This window comes from Psammomys obesus, unplaced genomic scaffold (genome assembly GCF_907164565.1).
Source record: "Psammomys obesus unplaced genomic scaffold, mPsaObe1.curated_primary_1811, whole genome shotgun sequence".
Taxonomy (NCBI): domain Eukaryota; kingdom Metazoa; phylum Chordata; class Mammalia; order Rodentia; family Muridae; genus Psammomys; species Psammomys obesus.
In genome coordinates this window covers 3,067,266-3,091,009 of record NW_026590663.1, presented here as the reverse complement: position 1 = coordinate 3,091,009, position 23,744 = coordinate 3,067,266, and the positions used below count along the sequence as shown (strand labels likewise).

The 23,744-nt window shown below is 39.4% G+C and overlaps 1 protein-coding gene across 8 annotated transcripts in view; it reads left to right on the top strand.

Annotated features, from left to right (window-relative positions):
• The window catches only part of Cadps2 (calcium dependent secretion activator 2), a 486,122-nt gene that overhangs the window by 268,848 nt on the left and 193,530 nt on the right, over positions 1–23,744 (top strand). For all 8 annotated transcript variants that reach the window (XM_055608125.1, XM_055608124.1, XM_055608126.1 and 5 more), the window contains exon 7: positions 141–252. In XM_055608125.1, coding sequence (XP_055464100.1) covers positions 141–252 — 112 coding nt within the window. The remainder of the gene's footprint in view (positions 1–140; positions 253–23,744) is intronic.

The following is a 23,744-nucleotide window of genomic DNA, read 5'->3' as shown; positions in this document are numbered from 1 at the left end:
GGAACAAAAGCAAAGATGAAAATCTCATCTAGTCATAAGGTTTCTTAGTGCGCCTCTACAGAAGCGCGTCCATCTGGGGGCGAGGGGCTAATGCTCCATACTGAAGGTATTTGAAGGCAATCCTTCTTACCTCGTTGCAGATGGGGAACTCAAGGAGATTTCACCACCACCCACCCTCGACCTGTGGTCAAGGTGAAGCTCTTCACAGAAAGCACAGGGGTCCTGGCCCTGGAAGACAAGGAACTTGGCAAGGTGAGTGTTCCTGCATGAGTGACCTGTGTAGCATGGCACTGCCTTGAGACAGAGGCAGATAGGCCAGCAAGATGGTGCAGTGGTTGAAAGCACCCGGGGCCAAGCCCCAGGGCCTGAGCTCACCCGCTACAATCTACATGAAGCATGGCTAGGTACCAAACTCCGTAGGCATGCCGTGGCACACAGCAGCCCCCATCCATTCACATGCACAGGCGCACACAAAATGAGTTAGTAACCGGGGAAAAGAATATAAGACTACTTACTTGTAATTTTCCATGAAGGCACCTTACTAAGCGTAGCTATGTGTAATCTAGAAAGTACTGTGGTAGGGTTTCCATGTCTACCAGGTACACATGGGCTCAGAGGCACCAGCTCCATCTTTCCCTTCTGGCAGCTGAATGCCGTTCAGACCAGCCCACTTGTCCATCCTGGTGAGATGTCAGTCTCATGGAATGCTTCCGCTCCAGAGTCGTGGGCCATTTTTAGTGCACACGGCCACCTGCAGTATATATCTGCGGCGGTTAGCCAGGTTAGAAGCCTCCAAAGGGTGTTTCTCTCTTCTCTCTCTGCTTTCCTACTGGTGTGGCTTTTCTCACACACCTTTTAACGGTGCATAAGCATATCTTCCTGCAATCACTGCCTGTTCTAGAATCTGTAGCCTTCTGTATCCAATGGGGCCTTAAAGGGCTAAGGTGTCCAGGACTGCCGCAGCCCACTGTGGAAGGAGATTTGCTGTCTTATGAAGTAGATATGTTCGGAGAAGTGAGGCTGACTTCTATATGAATGCATATCGTTCAGATAGGAAAACGGCAGTCACAAGTATTTTCAAGAGAGTCAACATTTACAACTCTTACATATTCTTTTGGAATCATGATTGATGGCTCTTGCAATTATAGATATGGAAGAACGTTGGCAGCATTCTGTGTTTCGGTGATTTTTCCCTCTCAGAATTGTGTTTTTAGCCACTTTAATTCCTCTTCTATGTTTCTGACACTGTTGGAATTTTTGCACACTCAAATCCCAGATTACTTCTTCTTTGGCTTCAGTACGTACATTGAAAGATTAACTTTTTACTCATATAATCACATACTCATGCATTTATCCGTGTGTGAAGGTGCCTGTAGCATACTCTAGCAAATGAACATGTGATTTTTATGAATGAGAGTTGTTCACCTAAACTATAATTACACTAATTTACCTGATCTCTCATTGTAACTGTTTGTCAGTATTAAGTAGAAGCCCTTTGAAACCTAACTTTGTATGTAATTTTTTCCATATCTTAACTCATGTTAAATGATCGAACAATATCTTTTGGCAATTTTTAAGTTGAACATGTGAGGGATGTATTTTGCTGTATAACTGTTAATCTGAAACAACACATGCACACACTTGAAAAGCAAGGAAATTTTTCTATGGGTTTCCCAACTTTAGTATGATAATATTTGAGTAATATACTTAGTGTTGGGTACTGCCTTGTTCATTTTACATTTAATGTCATCTCTGTCCCCTACTCAATAAACGTCAAAGCACAGTAATCAGAAAGCTTCAAGACGTTGCCAGGTGCCTCCCAGAGGCCCATACAAAGTCATCCATCCATGTTTGAAAACCACTAGTCTATACAAATGACCTAAGTAGGTTTGAAGATTACATATATTATTGGTGTGTCAGTGACTTCCGGAGTTATTTTCCTTCTTTGGGGTTTCAGATTTCTGTGCTGACTGTGAAGAAGCAGAACACAGGATTTACATGCGCATGAAATACTATCCACACAGACGCAGTCAGCCACTGACATAGAGTGCTTCTTCTTTCTCCTGGCCTCACTCCAATATCCCGCCCATTTTCAAATTCTGTCCACTTCCTCAGGGTTCTCCTGTTTCTGTAGACCCCTGAGTGTGTCCTCCAACCCGACTCCAGGTGCTGTCATCTATCACACGTGCTGCTTTTACGGATCTGCTTCTGCGTTTCCATTTGCTGCCGTGGCCCCTTTAATTCAGCCCTTATACTCCAGCCACCGTGGCTTGTTAAAACATCAGAAACGTTCCATCATGCTATCCTTACAGTCACTCAGTGTCTCTCCAGTTATTGGAGTGAAAAGCCACCTCTTCATCGTAGTGTGGCTGACAGGGACTCGCTCAGCTGGAGCAGCAGCAGCAGCACCTGGACATTCCTGTAAAACGCTGCTGATTTTCAGGTCCCACTTTAGACCAGCCAACTCAGCGCTTTGGGAGTGGGCAGTGCAGTGCATTTTAACTGCCATTCTTGTTGACTTGGACACATGCCAGATCTAGAGACACCCTCCTAGAGCTGACCTCTGCTTCCAGGTCCATCATCATACATGGACATGATAACCTCTGTGCTACCGTAACTCACTCTTAACATCTGGCTTTTTTTTAAATTCTTTCCTACTTTTCAAATGTCTGCTTCTTATTCCTGCTTTAGACTTGAGGTATCTACATGGTGATCATTGCTATATGGGAGGACAATGCTAATGCCATTTATACATACACTTACATAGTTTATTGATAGCCCATTTCAGTTCAAAGCCAAAGAGCTTAGATGATGTGAAATCTAATGTCTAAAATATCAAGAATAGACCTAAGCAAAAATTTTTATACATGAGAAATTTACTTCAAATGTGCAACAGTTGAACTTCAAAAACAGCAGCAAAGATGCAGAATGGGTGTATGCCACAAGGTACCACTGTAAACCTACTAAAATTGCTAAAATACAGAAACAGTAACCATAACTAATGCTAGTAAATATGCAGAAGAAACTCGTGTATTGATGGAGGTAATGCAAAATCGAGAACTTTCTTAATTTTAATATAGAGCTATCATATGACCTCCACGCTTGACTTCTCACTATATACTTTACATTTTCACAAACGCTGTGTGTCATATAGCTGTGTTGATAAACTGTAATAATATATCCATGCAGTGAAATACTATTCTGTACTAAAAACAAAACAAATTATTAATTCATGCAAACATGTACATAAAACTTATTTCCCAAAGGATGATGAAGTTTATGGTTACAGTCATTCTAGGAAAATAAAAAAAAAAGCAGTAAGAATGGAAACCTCACGGGGTATATACTCACTTACAAGTGGATATTAGACATATAATATAGGATAAACATACTAAAGAAGCTAAGCAAGAAGGAGGACCGTGAGTAAGATGATCAATCCTCCTCAGAAAGGCAAATGGGATGGACATCGGAAGATGAAGAAAACAGGGAACAGGACAAGAACCTACCACAGAGGGCCTCTGAAAGACTCTACCCAGCAGGGTATCAAAGCAGATGCTGAGACAGTCAAACTTTGGGCAGAGTGCAGGAATCTTATGAAAGAAGGGGAAGAGAGAAAGACCTGGAGGTGACCTGGAGCTCCACAAGGAGACCAAAGGAACCAAAAATCTGGGCACAGGGGTCTTCTCTGAGACTGATACTCTAACCAAGGACTGTGCATGGAGATAACCTAGAACCCCTGCTCAGATGTAGCCCATGGCAGCTCAGTGGGTACCCTAGTAAAAGGAACAGGGACTGTCTCTGATATGAACTCAGTGGCTAGCTCTTTGATCACCTCCTCTTGAATGGGGAGCAGCCTTATCAGGCCATAAAGGAAGACAATGCAACCAGTCCTGATGAGACCTGATAGGATGGGGTCAGATGGAAGGAGCAGAGGACCTCCCCTATCAGTGGACTTGGAGAGGGGTGTGGGAGGAGAAGAGGGAGGGAAGGTAGAACTGGGAGGGGATGAGGGAGAGGGGGCTATGGTTGGGATACAAAGTGAATAAATTATAATTATAAAAAAAATTTAAGGCAAAAGAAAAAATAATGGAAATGTAATTGCTTTCTGAGAGACTGAGTAATTGGGTAGTGGTTGGCTGTAGAGTCCCTCACTTGTAGAGTGATGGACCCCTTCTGTATGGTACAAAGGACTGGAATGATAAGTATCTATTTGCTAAATTCCAAAGAACTCTACATTTTGTAGAATGTACTTTGAAATATGCATACTAACCCTTGCTCACACACACACACACACACACACACACGTATACATACACACACACAAACATATCAACCTACTGTAACAAAGGGATTCCCATGTGAAATAGAAGTTGTATTAAATAAAATTAATCATACTAAAAATACAAAAAAAAAAATCCCTTAAAGGAGTGGTGAAAAAGACTTGGCTCTAGGTAAGTAAGACAAGAAAAATAACCTGCAAGCAGCAAGCACTCCCATATGGCCAGAAGACCTGCCGCTGTGATACCAGTGCAACTCTTGTGTCCCTCTTACGCAATGCTGCAAGCAGGCCATGCTGAATACCCATGTCACTCTTTCCTCAAGCCCCAACATGAGCCCTTTTCAGGCTGGAGAAAGTTATCAGGCAAAGCCGCATTTGGGACAATGTGCACAATGACTGGGCAGGGCTCTTCAGGACTCTCAAACTTATAAGAAAAAGAAAATGACACTGATAAAATGTCAGAGAAGAAGACTTGACTAGTAAATGCAGTGTGCTCCGTTGGATTAGCTCTTGAAACAGAAATGATACTAATTGAAAAACAGCTCAAATCCAGGCGTGTCTGCAGTTTAGTTGTATGGGTGGACTATTTTAAACATTTTGTTTTTGATAGATATTCTATAGTAATGTATACTGATTGGGTTTTTTTGTTTATTTGTTTGTTTGTTTTGTTTTGTTAGAAAACTTGGTCAGGTGTGTAGAAAACTTATCTGCACTAATTTAGCAACTTTTTTGATAGTACTAAATTACTGTATAACATAAGCCTTAGTTGTAGGAAGACATAATTAAAAATGTCACTAGACATTTGTTTGTAAGTCCTATCTATTGACACATTATTTGTGCTATTATTCTGTTTGTTTCAAAGAAGGAAGCTGAGAACCTAAATAAATACTCTAGGGATCCCATAACTCACCACTTTGAGTATGTACGAACACATTGCGTGAATCTTAACTAGAAACTTGCTGCATATTATCTTGCTCTCTAGCATCACTAGAGAGAGCAGCAGAGATGGTGGGCCTGAAGCACGTCAGCACCTGCCATCAGTGAATCTGAAAAGTGAAGGCTGCCTTCTGAATCATTATTTTGTTTGTTTGATCTTGGTGTCTGCCCTACTAGGTTCATACTTGACTATATTCAAAGTAACTGAATGGTGAAAACCATTGAAGAAAATGTATATTCTCTCTTACTGCATATTACTGTCAACAAGCCTATGATATAATTGTTCTCTCCTGAGATACTCACGTTAGGACCCATTGGTTCCTTTCAGCAGCTGGAGTACGGTGTGTGCACCCCATTGACACCTTTTTAAACAGACTTAGGATCTGGTCATTTTTAGTCTCCAGACCCTTCACCTCTTGTCTATAAACTGACTGAAGAGAAAATAGAAATGCATTTATTCATGTTCTAGTGCTCTCATGTTTTGTTGAATTATTAGCTACTAATACTACTTATTTTATAAACATAATTACATTTAATCTTCTTGGAGGTGGTGGAAACATTCTCTTTTTAAATAAGAAAAGTAATAATCTAGATTTTTTTGTAATATATATTACAACATATACCTATAAATAGATGATAGCTAGCTAGATAGATAGATAGATAGATAGACAGATAAATAGATAGATGAAATAGATTAGAGATAGAGATTATGGTATAAAAGTATGAGGGACAGTATGAATAAGAGGAAGGTCTACAAGAGGAGACTGGGCAAAATGTATCATGAACAGGGACCTACATTGTAGAGATTTTTCATAGGTACAGAGACACACAAATACACAGACACACACACATGAGATATGAAAACCAAGCTGGAGTATTTGTAGGAGGTCTGGTGAGAGGGAGAAGAGAAATGTGGGACAGTGGTGAATGGAGTGTTCATGAACAAAGTACAATGATACACACGTTAAAACGTCCTAAGAACTGGACAAAGAGTGGTGGGTGCTAGAATTCGGTTTTATGACTGTAGATTGTGCTCCTCATGAACCGGCAGCTGAGAGGAACAGTGGGAAACAACCTCATTGCATGCAGAGTGGAGAAGAGACAGCTCAAAATTAAGGTGGCACTTGTTAGGTGAAGGCTCTCATTTGGCAGAGGCTCCCCTTACAGACTGTGTGGATGCCATATGCAAATATCTGTTTTACGGAAGTAGAAACGGCATAGGGACATTTTTTTTTTCTTCATCTGAATTGATGTCCAACTCTTTACCAACTGTGAAGGGAGTACCTGGAGACAAAAATGGGATTTTTCTAAGGAAATAATTATGAATGTGTGTACTAGCCACTAAATAGCCAACTAGTGAGAAAACCCAAAGTAATAGCTCATTGCAAGGTATAGTTGTCCTGAAACTTTTGAAAAGTTAGCCTTGCCTTACACTGATGAATACAAAATCAGAATAATCCCATCTGTTTCTGGGCAGTGCAGTTTCCATTGAGTCTTTCATATTAGATAGATATCACGCTGATAGCATGCTATATTACATAATGTATAAATAGTAAATGCAACTAATTTGACAAGTTCTTTGCTCAAGTACAGAAAAAAAATTGGAGAATTCACAGAATAGTTTAGTTTTAGGATTATTACTATAGAAAATTTGTTTGAAGCAGCATTTCACTGTGTGTCTACGTATCCCAGGCTGGCCTTGAACGTGAGGTCCTTCTGCCTCAGTCTAAAATGCTGGCATTGTAGGCACAAGCCACCACAAGACGTTGGGTTGAGTTCACAGCTTTGGTGGCACTTGTGTGCCCTGTCCCAGGAGGATGGGGAAGCATTTGGATCACAGTTTTTTATTTCAGTGTGGCAGATTCGAAGTATGTTTTTAAAAGTAAATCTCACAATTGCTGAGAAGCTGAAATGTTATGCATCTCTTAGGTACAACGCTCTGAAGACATTCTTAGAATTAAGCCTTTATTTGATAAAATTCCTTTCCCACCTTATTTACACCTATATGTAATATCTCTTAATGTGGAAGTGCTCATATCCAGGATGTGAAATGCCACTGACTGTGCTCCTTTTGTCATTATGAAAACAATGTGGAAATACTGGATGTTGATTTCCAATATGTTTTAAGTATCAAGGTAAAATGGCATTGTAGAATTGATTATTTCATGTAAACAAACTGTTGTCTTTCAAAAAAAAATTATAACCTTTTAATTTCTCAATGAAAGCTTGCTTTTATACTTGTCTTTTTCTTCATCTGCTCCTTTTGTTCACTTTCTTGAGTATCAAACTAGACTCTGGGGAGTTATCAGAGGCTGTGTAAGTTTTATTTTTAGATTTGATGAGAGAGAAACTATATGATGGCATAACCACATATCTGACTCTGGGAGGACATTGTCACACAAAGCCTCCAGTTCCGTTCAGTCTGCTTTTTTGTTTCCCTCTTCTCTGGATGTGTTATTTGTAGTTAGATTCTTATTCGTTTTTCTGGAACATAGAGTTTAAAATTCACCTCCAACTGTCTGGTTTATACAGAGTCATGAAGCTTCTTTCAACATAAAAGGAATAGATTTTAAATGTTAAATGTTAATTAATCATTGTAATATTTTAAACAAATGGCCACACAGTTAAATAGAAAAAAAAATCATTTCAAGCCTATTCCTAATTCAAACAAACAAAATTTACATTTGAGGATTTTTTTAAAAGCTGTCAGCACTGTATATGAATCCAGAAAGCAGTAGAGAGCCACTAGTGAAGTCATAATCATAGGTGTTTTTTTTTTTCAATTTGAAAGCGAAGTTTAATACCCAATTTTACTGAAATAGCTAATACTTGGTGACTGTGGTCTTAGATATTGGTTTTATATCATTTCCTGCAAAATGAAATGTGGATTCTGTTACATCTCATCTGTCTAACTAGCAGGCTGTACACAGGAAACGTTTCATTTTTGCTTTTGGGGTTTTATTTTATTTTATTTTGTTTTGTTTCTTTTAGAATGAGCTACGGTTTCATTTTCTGAAACTGAAAAAAATAACACACAAAAATATCTCTGTCCTCCTTTAATCCTTTATTGAAATACTCGTCAAGAGAATTACAGTCCGATCTCCGCCTCTGAGCCAGTGACAAGAAGCAGAGGCGGTCTAGTGAAGGGCCTGTGATCATGCATCTGAGGTGCATCTCCTTTATCGTTTCTAGCACAAGTTAACACTGTCTGGTTTGTAAAACACATGTTGCTGCTTTTGGAGGAAAGTTGACTTGAGATCTTATGCCAGTTAGTGTCTGCTCAGTGAGTGTATTCGTCACATTCCGATGATGTGATCAGGATCTTCACTGGGGAAGAAGGAGAAAGAGTGGCTCGCTTTCTTACCACTGACAGGGGCCGAGCAAGCTCTAGACAGGCTTCTTCCATGACGGTTGCTGGGAGCTAACATTTCTCTTCATCCCCAGAACAGAAAAGGCCTTGCCTTTCCGTGACAGGACAAGTGGCGGACTTAAGCAGCGCACCGGTTCTTTGCTATCAGTAGCTGGGTTTTGTTGTCGCAGCATACATATAGTCTGCACTTTCCTCATACACTAATGACTTTGTGTGATTATTTTACATCGACACCTCTTTGGCGAAGACTCTGTTTGAACATTTTACCCATCTTTATTGTTATATATGTTATACAAACTACTCAGACGTGCATCAAGTCTATGTTGGTTGTATTCAGTTTCATCTTGTGTTGTCTCTCGTGCCATATTGCTTTCCTTTTTCAAGTAGTCTCTATTCTTTCTTAATTTACTTTTCATTCTTTGAGTTTTATAGAGGTATATACTGAATTTCTGTTCTATTCTCCACCATTACTGTCTAATCCTCCCCTCCTCTTTCTGAAACACTTCTTCCACTCAAGGTCCTCTCCTACTTTCATGACTTCATCGTGTGTATGTGTGTATGTATGAGAGAGAGAGAGAGACCCACTGACCTTCAATACAGTTGCCTGAATGAGCATGAGAGATTTACTGAAACATGGACAACATCTCAGACACTCACTGCCCACTGGGGGAAAGGAGGAAAGTGGCATGACTTCTGCCGGCGGCCCCTGAATGTCAGAGAGAGCTCTTCCCACCTTTACCATGCAATGCTGATATGAACTAGGCTTCTGCAGGACTTACAGAGGTAACCATGGCTACAGAGAATTCATGAGAGCATCAGCCAGGTAATTTCTAGAAGACACTGTTTGCATAATACTCTTCCTCAAAATGGCCCATATAGTTTACTGTCCTCTGTTCTATGCAAGCCCTGGGAAGGAGGAGGGGGAGGTGATATACTTGTCCTGTTTAGGGAGTGTCTTGTTCTCTACACTCTGAGCTATTATAAATCTCTGTATTAATTACCATCCTCTGCAAAAGGAAGCTTTTCTGACCAAGGCTAAGAATTGCACTCATCTGTGGTTTTGAAGTTAAGTACTTAGAAGGCAGTTTGACACCATGTCCGTTTATCAAAGCAATAATAGTAGGTTCTCCCCTACAAGACAAATCTCAAGTTCTTGCTATGGACAAAATATGAGTTCCTTCTTGTGGGGCGGTCCTTAAGTCCAATCAGAAGGCAATTGGTCACTCCCGTATTATTCTTCCCTCTGTGCCAACAGGTACATCTTGATAGACCTGTCATTATTTTTCCTTCAGAATTCCATAAGTTCCTCTTCCGTAAGACTGGCTTTTCTCTGTCCACAGCTTGCGTAGCATCGTCTGGGAATAAGAAAGCTCAGAAGCAGGGAGAGCGCTTCCAACTTTATCTCTCCAGACTCCGTGACCAGAGCGTGTGCTGTCTTCAGCAATACGCTCTTACTGTTAGTTAAGTTAAGGACTGAGAGCAGTGATGGCAGCCTGCATTGTTTAGGGTCCGCTTGGCCCTCCCCGATTAACAACTCGTACAATATCCCATGCTTGATGCTGGAAGTTTTGTCTAATAGCCTATGGTTTGGGGGAGGAGTATTCATCCTCACTCTTCCCTCTCTCAGGCTTCATGTATCATACCCTGTTCAAACATTTTTTGTTCTTTTGTTTTTTGTTTGTTTGTTTTTGTTTTTTGAGACAGTGCTTCTCTTCATAGCCTTGGCTGTTCTGGACTCACTTTGTAGACCAGGCTGGCCTCAAATGCACAGAGAACTGCCTGCTTCTGCCTCCCTGAAAGCTGGAATTACAGGTTTTAAATTATTTTAAAATAAACTTTAAAAAGATCTCTAGGATTTTTCATACATCTTCCATTTTGGTCGTTCCCTACCCTTTCATCTGCTCTGTCTTCCCAACCCTCTTCCGTTGTCTCCCTTCCACCTTCGTACCACCTGTGTTCTGTTACCTGCTCTGTCTTCGGGAATTCTTCCATCCCACACATGTGCGTATATCCGTATACCCAGTGGCCCCTTTCTAGTTTTCTGGCTTCAGCTGGTATTCCAAATCTGTGTTGCTTGTTTATTCATTTTGAGCTTGAAAAGATTGGCATATTGTTTATGTATCCACTATTAAATTATAGGATACAGATATTTCTTCTAGTCTTTACTTGTCCTTTCTCTTTTATAGTATGATAGAAAAACAGAAGTTTTATTTTTGTTAAAGTCCACTGTATACATTTTCTCATGGCTTATGTTCATAATGTTCTATCTAACACCTTTTTCGTAAAACTAAGAGTCAAAATTCCTTGATTTCTTCTAAAAGTTTTATTGTTTTCAGTTTAAACTTTTGGGATTTTGGTGCTGCTCATAATTAATTTTAAAACTAGAGCTGCATAAAGGCTAAAGAACCATATTTCTCATATGCAAATCACCAATTTTCTACATAAATTTGGAGAAAATTTACTTAATTCCCATATTGAAAAATCAACTGTCTCCACTGCTGGTGTCTTTTTCTGGATTCTGCATTCTATTGTTTTGTTTCTTTATAGTGATGCCAATACAATGCTGTCGTGCTGACATCAGCTTTGTAATTAATGTAGAAATCTCCCAATTTTGAAATATAACCTCTTTTCCCCTCCCATCCACTCCCCTGTGTCTGCTGTAATTTCTTCAGCTAATTTGCTCTGCCTTGTGAAGTTTAGAATAAGATCATACATTTCTGATCCCACTTCAGTTTTAGAGGAATGGCTATCTTCACAACACTAACTGGGAACTCAGTGTATTCTACTCACTTGGGGTTTGTGTAATTTTTCAAAGAAGCATCGCATAGATTTGGTGTACATAGATGTTCTGTCTGTTAGTAAATTTATACAATGATTATTTCATATATTTTTAATATCTGAGTTCAAGACGGTCTGATGATATTATAGTTTTAAATATTCCATTGTTTCTATGAACAAAATCAGGATTATTTTTAGGAAGAAAAAGTATGCTGCATAAATAGACAGGAATACATTGTATATATGGATAAGACTAAAATTAAATCATTTGTATCCCTTAGGACCACAAAAACAAACAAACAAAGAACCACTAACCACAGTATCCAGAGGCTTTTGTAAAAACTTGTGGTATGAGGGGATAAGATAGTAGAAAATTTGGGGTGATTTAATTCTTAAAGTTCAAATAGGGCCCAGGTAGCTGCAAAAGATACCATTTAAGTAAATGAAGCTCAAGTTTTATAGACATCTTTATTTCTAAGAAAAATCTATGATTGCTTATTTCACTTATTATGTAATTGGTATAAATTAAATCTAGAACTGCTTAAGAAACAAGACCAGTTGCTTTTTCAGATGCTCTCTGTTCTGTGTGTATAATTTGAAGTTAAAAGGATATATGGCTCATTTATTCAAGTCACTTCATTTTCCAGATAAAGGTTAATACAGATATCATGGTACAAAGAGACAAAATAAAATTTGAAGACATAGTGTTATCAGCTCTAAGGGCACTTAAGGTACCACTTAGGGTGAGCATTCCAAAATCTCTCTCTCTGCATGCATTGTCCAGCTGTGGGCCTCTGTATTGGTTCTTACCCACTGCAAGAGAAAACCTGTCTGGTGATGTCTGAACAAGACACTGATCTTACCTTTTTATTAAAAACAATTATAGCAGATGTGACATGACTGCTTGTTGTGGTTTGAAGTTCTCTAGCTATTAGTGGTTTTTATGTAAAATGGAATGTTATTCAGCCTGAAGGGATGAATCTAGAAAAAAAATATGGCTAAGTAACATCTGCCAAACTAGAGAGACAAATAAGCATCCTACCCCTTGTATATGTAACTTAAAGTCAGACTGGCGGTGCAGAATAGAATGGTGGCATTGAATGAAAAGATGCACAAATGTCACATGTCAAATGTCACAAATTTTTAGTTGTGCAGGATGAGTAACTTTTGCCATCTTGATAATTAGTAATAACATATATGTGAAAAGCTTCTAACATGATAAAACTTGAATTCTGTCATCACAGGGATACAAAATATCTATGAATATGGAAAATATCATATCTTATAAAATGGGCATGTGACCCGTGAAACTTGGATGAGAGCATGCAGCTTAGCAGTCTTGAGCATTAGTAAAACTGTGTGCTTTGATTTGTAGCTAGTTCACTTTTCTATGTAAATTTAAGAGTCAGAAAGTCTTCTAAAAAGTACAAGATTCAAGTCAGTTGTTTTTGTTGTTGTTTTCAGCATAGAGTGAACCATCTGAAACTTGCTTACACAAGACATCAGTTCTGGAACCGAGTCTTCCATAGTAACTACAAGGGCATGAAGGGAGGACACCCTATCTTTCTTTGCTTGTTCTCAGAGTCTTCTCTCCCGGCCTTCATCTCTTTCTGCCCTTCATCTCAGCGTCTTCCCTCATGCCACTTTGCATTAGTTAAGTTTCCTCAACCTTCCACTCCTCAGTTTTTCTTCCTCATTGTTTTTGTGACCTAATGACTCTCTTACCCCTACCTTTAAAATGGCAAATTGATAATTGCATAGACTTCACTGAACAGTAAACGTTCTCTGACACCTTTCAGAATGGCAGTTAGTTTATAATACAAATACTGAAAGGGATATACAGTCCATAAATGAATTAGTCACACCCAGAACACTTTTCTCCGTTTTATGCCCCACACTCTTGAGTTTAAGGATATTGCTGGTGGTATCCACGTTTAGGCGAAAGCTGTTCCTCCATCTAGCATCATTTTACAGATACACAGCAGTCAACTTGACTCTAAGAAATTTTGTCATACTTAATATCCAAATGGTAAGAACAAGGCTAAGATCATTCATGCAATGTTTGTGAAATAATTAAGAAGATAATGTGTTACGCTGAGGAAGAGATAGGAAGTTGAAAGTGTGTATTACTGTCTCGAAATAACCTTTCTTAGCTCTTCAATTAACTTCAGTGTCGAGTTATTTACATAACAAGATAATGCCTAGCTTTTTAGGATAATGTGAAAATTAATTTAAATTTCATAAAGCACTCTGTGGCACTCTGAAAGGGTCTTATAAATGACAGGCAGTATTATAACCAGGCTAGTTTTTTTTTTAAAGCATAATAAAGCTGCTCATGGAGTGTCCATTATGGAAACTGTATCCATAAGTATATGCAAAGGTCATGGCCATTCATAATTTATGGCTGAGGGGAATAGATCAAGAATAATCAGAATATTTTCCTGTCTAGATTGCTTTTAAGACATAGATGTCTCCATGATGGGATGTATTATTTCTTCCTAAGAGAAATATGAAATCAATACTTTTTGGCCAATAAAAATGATGTATGAAAAAGAAAAGGGCCAATGTTCTCAATTGAGCCATGGGAAACGCAGTAACTGACAAGCTTGGTTATGTGTTTCAGAATCTTTAGAAGAGCTTGAAGAGAATAAATAGTCCTTGATCATGTGGTGATATTATGTGATGACCCTTGTTACTTCAACTTCTAATTTGTTGATATTTGCATTTATTACAATGAAAGTCTAAACTTTTACTTTAATTACAATTATAACTAAAATACGAAATGAGACAGTATATCCAAAACATGTAATACAGTCACAGTCCTGTAAGAATGTTGCAGGTGGATCTGGAGAGAAGGTGCAGAAATCAAGAGCAGCACTTGATGCTCTTACAGAGGACCTGGGTTCAGTTCTCTGAAGCCACACAGTGGCTTGCAACTTCCTGTAATGGTTTTTTGTTTTTGTTTTTGTTTTTTGTTTTCTGGTCTGAGAAGGCTCCCACACACATGTGGTCCCATAAACTCACCCTGGCACACACACATTGCATATTTTCTATTTAAAATTTTCTTCAAATAAAGTAATATGACAGAAATAAACACACATAACTAAGCAGATAAAGCTGGTGATAAAAAAATATCTGCATGTGAAGACAATATCTTTGAATCAGTGAGGGTTTCTTTTCCCAGCCAAATTTCAGCCTTCATTGTCTGTTAGTTTCTTGTTTTCCTGTAACAAGTTAGCAAAAGTGTAGTGGCTTTAAACAAGATAGCATTCTTTACTTTGTGAGCTTGAAGTTTATATTGTTAAGTCTTTATCAACCAAAGACATCTGGGGAGTTGGACCTTCAAGTGAGGAATTTCCTGCAGCAGGTTGACCTGTGAGTTGTTTTCTCGATTAAAGATTGATGGGGGTGGGGCCTAGCATGCTGTGGGAATGCCACCCTGAGCAGGTGGTGCTGGGCTGAAAGCAAGCTGACAGAGCCATGGAGAGAAGGCAGCAAACAGCTTTCTTTTGTGGTTCCCACCTTGCTCATACTCAAGTTCCTGCCTTGAACTAGAGGATAGATTGTGAGGATAAGCCCCGTAAATCCTTTTCTTCCCAGGTTGTTTTTGGTCGTAGTATTTGTCACAGCAACAAAGAGGCAAGTTGTAACAGAGGTCATAAATTCAAAATGCCCTTCCGTGGGCTGGAATCAGGGCATCCAGTCTGCATCCCTTTAGTAGGCAACGTCACCCCTCCTCCAGCTTCTGGAGGCTGTCAGTATCCTGTGACTTACGGCCTTCCGTGTCCATCACCAGCGGTGAATGGCCAAGGCTCTCCTATGTCACATCTCCAACACTGATCCCTTTCGCCTCGCATGTCAAACCCTTTATGAATGCCGAGGAGGCGGTTGGGTTGGTATTGTGCCTGCTTTGCAAGCATGAGGACCTGAGTTTTTCCAGCCAGCAGCTCACGGGTGGAGGTTGTCAGTGAACACGTAATCCCAGCGTTGCCGTGGAAGGTAAGAAACTCCCAAGACTTGCTGGCCGGCCGGTGCAGTCCAATCTGTGAGATTAAGAACTGGCTGTTGGAAGACACCTTCAGCTGACATTTACATGCAGGCACACAAATGCACAATGCACCTAACACACGTGTGCACACACATGAGCGTATCACACACTGGCACACACACAATCCCTTTGGGGAATACATTAGTCCCTCCTGGATCAATGAACACTTCCTGATTAACAAAGACCCTTAATATCTGAAACCTTAACACCCTTTCACCATGTAAAATAACTGTTTAGAGGGCAGGGCTCAGGCATTTTAGCAAAGTTAGTGTTTTTCTTATGGCCTATCAGAAAGGTAAAGATGACAGTTTCCTATGTTAACTGTCAAGTCTTTTGTTTTATGTACTTTGATGAAATTATTACTTTTAGATTTGCAGTTTTGTTTTTTTATTTTTCTAGACATCTGTGTTTGGACAACCATACTTAAGAAAAACAAAACAACAACAAAAAACATATGCTTACTGTTACAACATGAAAGGACCATAGTTCCATAGTTAAAAATGTTTTTGACATATAAAATAGTGCTCTAACTCACTGGGTATGATGGTAAACACCTTTAATTCCAGCACTCAGGAGCTCTTCAAAGACAGGCAGATTTCAAAGCCACCCAGAGCTACACAGAGAGATCCTGTTTCCAAAAAAACCAAACAACAACAACAAAAATGGTCAAAATCACATATTATACATTTCTATAAATTAAAATATAATCATACCATTTCCCCTTTCTTCCTCCCTCCAATTCCTTACACACACCATACACATTGCCCATAACATACATATATATTATTTCTATATAACATATACATTATATATTAATACCCAATGAGTATATATAATATACATATATGTTATAATATATATGTGCCTAAATATGTAAATACAACCTGTCCAGTCTTTTTGGTGTTGCTTGTGTGTGTATGATTTTTAGGGATGGCCACTTGGTATTGAATAACCAACTAGGGGGCTGAATTCTGTAGACTGCCCCTCACCGCAACTAATTCCTTTCCTTTTCTTTATTTTTCCTTCCTCCCCCTGCCTCTTTGTTCCCAAGCTTTAGTGAAGCCCTTTCTAACCTACATCCATGAACTAGACTTAGATTCATATAAGAGACATCATCTGATTTTTGCCTTTCTCCACGTGGTTCATTTCACTTAGCACAATGCCCTCCACCCCACCCATGCTGTTACAAATGACAACACTTTCTTTTTAATGATATGTCGGATTCCATTAGGTACTTCACTAACATGCACATGTATTTTTTTCCAATTTTTAAAATAGCAAAAACAGTAATGGGAAGAGATGGATAAGCTAATTAGCCTTACCACAGTAAGTAGTTATGTCAATATGTCAAAATATCACAATGCGTATCTTAAATGTACTTACAGTTGGAATGAAAAAGTAAAATGACTTAAAGCCACTGTCTTAATCATCTTTGTACTACATACCAGTTCTGCCCCTGCCACACAGCAGTGCTATCCACCTGCAGGATGCCCGTTCCCATGGGAGACCATTATTTGTGCCCATATATCAGGAAAAAAAGAAGAAATGGGTTTTCACACTTTTTTCATTTCTTGCCCAATTCTCCATATCCTATTATGAAAATAACAAAGCTCTTCATTTCTATTATTTGACAAGCTAATGGCAAGAAAGAGTGTATAATCAGAACACTACTCGTTTTCTTTTTAATTTTCCAGGTTTCTAGTGCTGGGCATTGAACCAGAGCCTTTTGCATGCTAAAATACCTGCTCTTCCATTGACCAGAACCTCCAGCCCCAATACTTTCCCTTTAAAAAGTCCTCTTTTGTTATTTCCAAGACTGGTTATTCTTGTAAAGTGGTAATAAATGAACTGATACAGGAGGTAGGAACTGTGTGAATTCCCTGTTGCCCGAAGTACACATTTGCTAAGGGATGAAGAGTTTGATGGGTTCCATATTGTAACCTTCTGGGTTCTTTCTAGCCTTTAAAATGAAAGAACCTGAACACAGACAGTGAGGCTGACAGAGACTTCATGCCAATCGTTCAGTACACAAAAGAGCATTTCATTAGCCAGAATGAGCAGGTGTGGTTTTTGTTTCAACTAAGTAGGGCAGGAAGCGATGATATTAAATCAAAGAAGTCACTAATAGTAAGTGACCTCAAGTGCATTAAACACTGAAAAATGTTACCGATGCTGCCTTTTCTCAGAAAAACCGTCAGCTTCATCTGCTCCACATTGTAGGAGGCCTGATACTGGAGAAAACATATGCCCATAATTAATATCTGCTAAACAATATTTGTGAACTGAAGGAAATTTAGGTATCCCTTCCACCATATATACTGTCTCTAGGTCCTAAAATCATAGCAAGGTACTTAGGTTCACAGACAATGGTCTTTATGAATCTTTACTAACATATAAAGTGCCTACTGAACCTAAAATGTCACCGACGTAGACCCCACTTATCTAGAGAGGAGGTCCATCAAGCTTTTGATCTGGCTCTCCTTGTTTCAAGCATATCTGTTATAAGAAAAAAAAATTAAGCAAAAACTAAACAAGACCTCTGTCAACATCACCCCTTCTGGGTCTGCTTTAAAGATGTGTTTCTCACACCTGCTATCTGTAGTTGGATATGAGAGTACTTGACTGAACATGAATCCTTTTTCAGCTACTCTGAGCTGGAAGGGTGGAATTTTGCTTGATTCAGGAGTGAGAGAATTTGATTTCCTTACCCCTTGCTTAGAAGCATTTTTCGGTTGTATCTTCTGTACAGGACATGGATAGGCTACATTCCTGAGCCAAACTAGTCTTCCCTCTGGGTCTGTCAGCAGATACCAGCTTCCTCTTGTTTCTTCAACCTCCCTGGCTGTCTATGTTCTCATCTCCCCACATTTGTAACATCATTTTTAGCAGGAAATAGTTACATTCCACTTACCTGATCTTGCTCACTTTCTCCATACCTCAGAGATATTCTGTCCCCAAAGCCACCACTGTCTGCTATCACCTGATCTTTCTCAGACCGAGCTTTCCAGTGATGGCGACAGCTCTGCTTCTCAGGCAGGCAGCTTGCTTCTTCGGGTCCTGCCACACTTGGCCTCTTGATGGCCATTTGACACTAATTGCTATTTACTAATTACTTTCCCTGGTAATGCTCACCCCATAGAATGGGGTATATCATATTCTTGATCTCTCTCTCTCTCTCTCTCTCTCTCTCTCTCTCTCTCTCTCTCCCCCCGTGTGTGTGTGTGTGTGTGTGTGTGTGTGTGTGTGTTTTCTGGTCGCAAAGTTTAATCAGTTAAAAAAGGTAGATGACCATGGCTTGTCTCTGTCTTTAATCAACATTCTGCAATAGAAGAGAAGGTTTTGGAAGGACAATGTCAGTGGATTTTAAGAGAAACATCTTTATGAGCCCCGTATCACTGAAATGCATATTCATGACATTTGCTTTTTAAGTCTTAATTTGTCCTGTATATTAAATTTCACAGTCTTTTAAGCTTTAAAAAAAATCTTGTGTTCATAATCACATTTTTAGCAAAATTGCAAGTCGTGTTGCCATTTATTGTGAGGAAGATATTTTGCCTTTTAAGATAAGACACCATAACTTTTTGTGTCGTGTTAACTGACAAGACATTTAAAGTGTGAGTGGCAAAAATGCCCCAGAAGCTGTGGTGGTGTATATGTAAAGAAAGGGTAAAGGGAATAAATCTATCTTAACCATTTTACCTCATTATGACATGTTGTGTTCTTTGCCCACGTCATTAGCTAGAGCCTCTACATTCCATGCAGAAGGAACCAGGATGAATGTCTCTCCGCTGACTTGCTGTTCTTTGTAATAGTTCTCTACCAATGAAAACATGGATCCCACAGGAGTTATCAGATCAGCCATGCTTTAGCCTTTACCTACCAAATAGTTCATTTCTTCCTACCCTGCCTAGCACAAGTCTAGTCTGTGAAAGAGAAGTAAAAGGAGAACCATAGTTTCCTCTTTGAAAGATGAGAAGATAGGAAGTGCCTGTCCAGGAGCAGTGATGAAATCCAGCCAGCAGGCCCTGTGAGGCTACTTCCACTGGAGACAGTGCGTTTTTGCGGCCTCCAGAGAGCTCTCTGCACCTTGGAAGCCTCCTCGTTACTAATATTCATGACCAAGTCCCACAAAGGAATGCCTTCTTTTTGTTCATTTCAGAAACCCAAGGACTATTTGCAGACCAGTGTTAAGACAGTTCGGAGCAAATTTGCCAGGGTAGTTCTCTTAGAAACACATATTTCCTATGTGTACAACTCCATTTTCTTAAATGCATGACAATAATTATGCCTTTCACCCGCCATTTATCCAGAAAAACAAAAACCACACCTGGGCTTTTAAGTCAGAAGGGTGGTGCCCGTAGTAGATAGGAATATGAGATGACAACAGAACTGTGAGTCCACGATGAAGTCCTTTTATTTGTGGTCATTTGTGTGTTTGGGGGTTTGTTTGTGTTGTTCCTTTAGGCAAGGCCTTGCTGTGTAGACCTGTCTGTCCTGAAATTCACTATGCAGTCCTGCCTGGCCGCCGACTTGTGTATGATCCTCCTGCGTCCGCCTCTTGAATACTGGTACTACAGGCATTAGCCAGCTGAGTTTGCTTTGCAGTCATTACACTGTGTGTAGCTGGGAATGAAATCCCAGGCTTTGTCTATGCTTGATAAGGACTCTACTGCAGAGCTACACCACCAGCCCTATAGCAGTTTATTTCTGACCGAAGAGCTAAGACAATTCAATAAGGAAAGGATTGCTCGATTAGCAGAACCAGGAGGGAATGTGACACAAGTAGTCAAAACGATGCTGACAAATATGTCACACGATTAACAAACTCAGTATCTGCCTGCTTGATTTAGGGAGAGAATAGCAGCGGGGAAAGTGATGTTGACAGTGCTGGCAGTTCTGAGGATTAAAAGCCCTGAGCTTCTTGATGCCTCTGAGCCACCCACATTCCTACGTACCTCTGTGTTCCTCACAAGTAGAACAAAAGTTATTCACTGAAGAGCAAGCTGAACAAATAAGTCCTCCTGCTGACTTCAGTGAGAAGTACCCATCGAAGAAACAAAATGTGACTGAAATGTTGATACTGAGTTTATGGATGACCTCTAATCTGTGGCTTCCCTATAAGTAGTTATTTTGAGGCCTTGTTTTATAATCTGTGGCACTTTCAGAGATTAAGGAACCTTTCACATTCTTTTTTTTTTATTAATTACACTTTATTCACTTACCTTTCACATTCTTAAAGTATTCTCTTCTTGTATAAAACTTTTAAAATTGGTGTTTTTCTTTTTTCTTTTCTTTTTTTAATTTTTATTTTTTTAATATTATAGTTCATTAACTTTGTATCCCTGCTGTATCACACTCCGTCTTTCCCTCCCAATCCCACCCTCCCACCCTCATCTCCTCCCTGCCCCTTTCCAAGTCCACTGATAGAGGAAAACCTCCTCCCCTTCCATCTGATACTGGTTTATCAGGTGTCTTCAGGACTGGCTGCAAAATTCTCCTCTGTGGCCTAGCAGGACTGCTGTTCCCTGGGGTGGGGGAGGTCAAAGATCTTGCCATTGAGTTCAGGTCAGAAACAGTCCCTGTTCCCCTTATTAGGGTACCCACTTGAATACTGAGCTACCAAGGGCTACATCTGAGCAGAGGCTCTAGGTTGCATCCATACGTGGTCCTTGTTTGGAGAAACAGTTTCATAAAAGACCCCTGTGCCCAGATATATTTGGTCCTTGTGGAACTCCTGTCCTGTCCAGGTCATATTAACTCCCCCCACCTTTTTTTTTTTTTTTTATTTCCTGCACTCTGTTGAAGGTTTGGTTATGAGTCATAATATCAGCTCTGATACACTGCTAGGTAGAGTCTTTCAGAAGCCCTCTGTGGTAGGCTTCTGTCCTTTACCTGTTTGCTCCTACATACAATGTCCATCCCATTTGTCTTTCTAAGTGAGGATTGATCATCGTACCCTGGGTCCTCTTTCTTGTTTATCTTCTTTAGTTGTATAGATTTCAGTATGTTTATCCTATCTTATAGGTCTATATGAGTGAGTATATACCATGTGTGTCTTTATGCTTTTGGGATACCTCACTCAGGATGATCGTTTCTAGGTCCCACCATTTGCCTGCAAATTTCATGATTTCCTTGTTTTTAATTGCTGAGTAGTATTCCATTGTGTAAAAGTACCACAATTTCTGTATCCATTCCTCAACTGAGGGACATCTGGGTTGTTTCCAGGTTCTGGCTATTATAAGTAAAGCTGCTACAAACATGGTTGAGCAAATGTCCTTGTTGTGTACTTGAGCCTCTTCTTGATATATGCCTAGGAGTGGTGTAGCTGGATCTTGAGGAAGCACTATTCCTAATTGTCTGAGAAAGCGCCAGATTGATTTCCGAATTGGTTGTACAAGTTTGCATTCCTACCAGCAATAGAGAAGGGTTTCCCTTTCTCTACAACCTCTCTAGTATGTGTTGTCACTTGAGTTTTTGATCTTAGCCATTCTGGTGGGTGTCAGGTGAAATCTCAGGATTGTTTTGATTTGCATCTCTCTGATGGCTAAGGATGTTGAGCATTTCTTTAAGTGTTTCTCTGCCATTCTGTATTCCTCTGCTGAGAATTTTCTGTTTAGCTCTGTACCCCATTTTTTAATCAGATTGATTGATTTGCTGCTTTTTTACTTCTTTAGCTCTTTATATATTCTGGATATCAGCTGTCTGTCAGATATAGGGTTGGTGAAGCTTCTTTCCCAGTCTGTAGGCTGTCATTTTGTTTTGATGACTATGTTCTTTGCTTTACAGAAGCTTTTCACCTTCATGAGGTACCATTTATCAATTGTTGCTCTTAGAGCCTGTGCTGTTGGTGTTTTGTTCAGGAAATTGAATCCTGTGCCAATGAGTTCCAATGTCTTACCCACTCTTTCTTCTAACCAATTTAGTGCATCTGGTTTTATGTTGAGATCCTTGATCCACTTGGACTTTAGTTTTGTGCAGGGTCAATTCTTCATGGATCTTGAGAGAAAAATTATCAGCTTCATATGGAGAAACAAACAAACAAACAAACAAAAAAAAACACCAGAATTTCCAAAACAATCCTGTACAACAACAGATCATCTGGAGGCATCTCCATCCCTGATCTCAAGCTGTACTACAGAGGAATAGTAATAAAAACTGCATGGTATTGGCATAGAAATATAATAGTGGATCAATGGAACTGAATAGAAGACCAAGAAATAAACCCAAACACCTATGGATATTTGATTTTGACAAAGAATCCAAAACCATTCAGTGGAAAAAAGACAGCATCTTCAACAAATGGTGCTGGTCCAACTGGATGTCTACATGCAGAAAAATGAAAATAGATGCATTCTTATCACCCTGCACAAAACTAAAGTCCAAGTGGATATTTTTTCTATACATGGCAGAAAAAAGAATTAAAAGCTAGTAAGTTTTGAGCAAAGACTCAGTATAGTATGTACAGTTAGAAACTAGCAATCTGAGAATGATTTGAGACATTTTATGGCTATGCTATGTTTCCTAGTGACAAAGAAAGCTTTCATGCAGATTTTTCTTCAATACATTCACTTACTCATAGGCCTAAAGTGAAATCTTTGGAGGGTGAAAGACACCGTTGGTTCTTGCTTTGAAAATATGTTCACATGCCTGACCATGCTTATGATTCTTCAGTTCATGTCTAAACTTCAGGTTCATAAACTTTTCCTGGTGCTTGAGGATGCAGATGAGTCTTGGGTCATGGTGTGCTGTACCTCTTGTCTGTCTTGTCTTTCAGAGTATAGTCCTTCTACTGTAGCGTGCCTGCTAAAGCTTGGGTGTGGCTGTATTTAGGAGTCTAAATTGTGAAGGGGAAAAGGGTGGCCGCACTGATATGAAATGTAACCTCAAAGGAGCAGCCTTCTTTTTCCTAAGCTGGCTTCAGAAAGTGAGGTGATACCAAATTATCACTTGTTAATTTGGTACTTTGATTAGAATATTACTTTGTTTCAGTTATAAAGTCATCTTGATAATTCTGACACCAGACAGACAGGAACATAGTGTAAGTTTGGCATTGATCTAGAACTGAAAGCATGTGATGAGCATTCTTTTCCACCTTTAATTGAACTGATTTCTTTTAATGCCATTTTACAAGGAAGATATTAAAATGCAAGACATATTTGTACAGCTTCAATAATTGGTTTTGCTTTTTGTGTTTGACTCTGTAATTTCAAAGAATTTTTCTTTCTAAACTTCTGTGCCCTGAGTTTGGAGTGGTGTTGAAATTATAGGTGTCCATTATGTATTTTTCAACTGTCAGCTCAAATGCCACATATTGTGCTATTAATTCATTATGA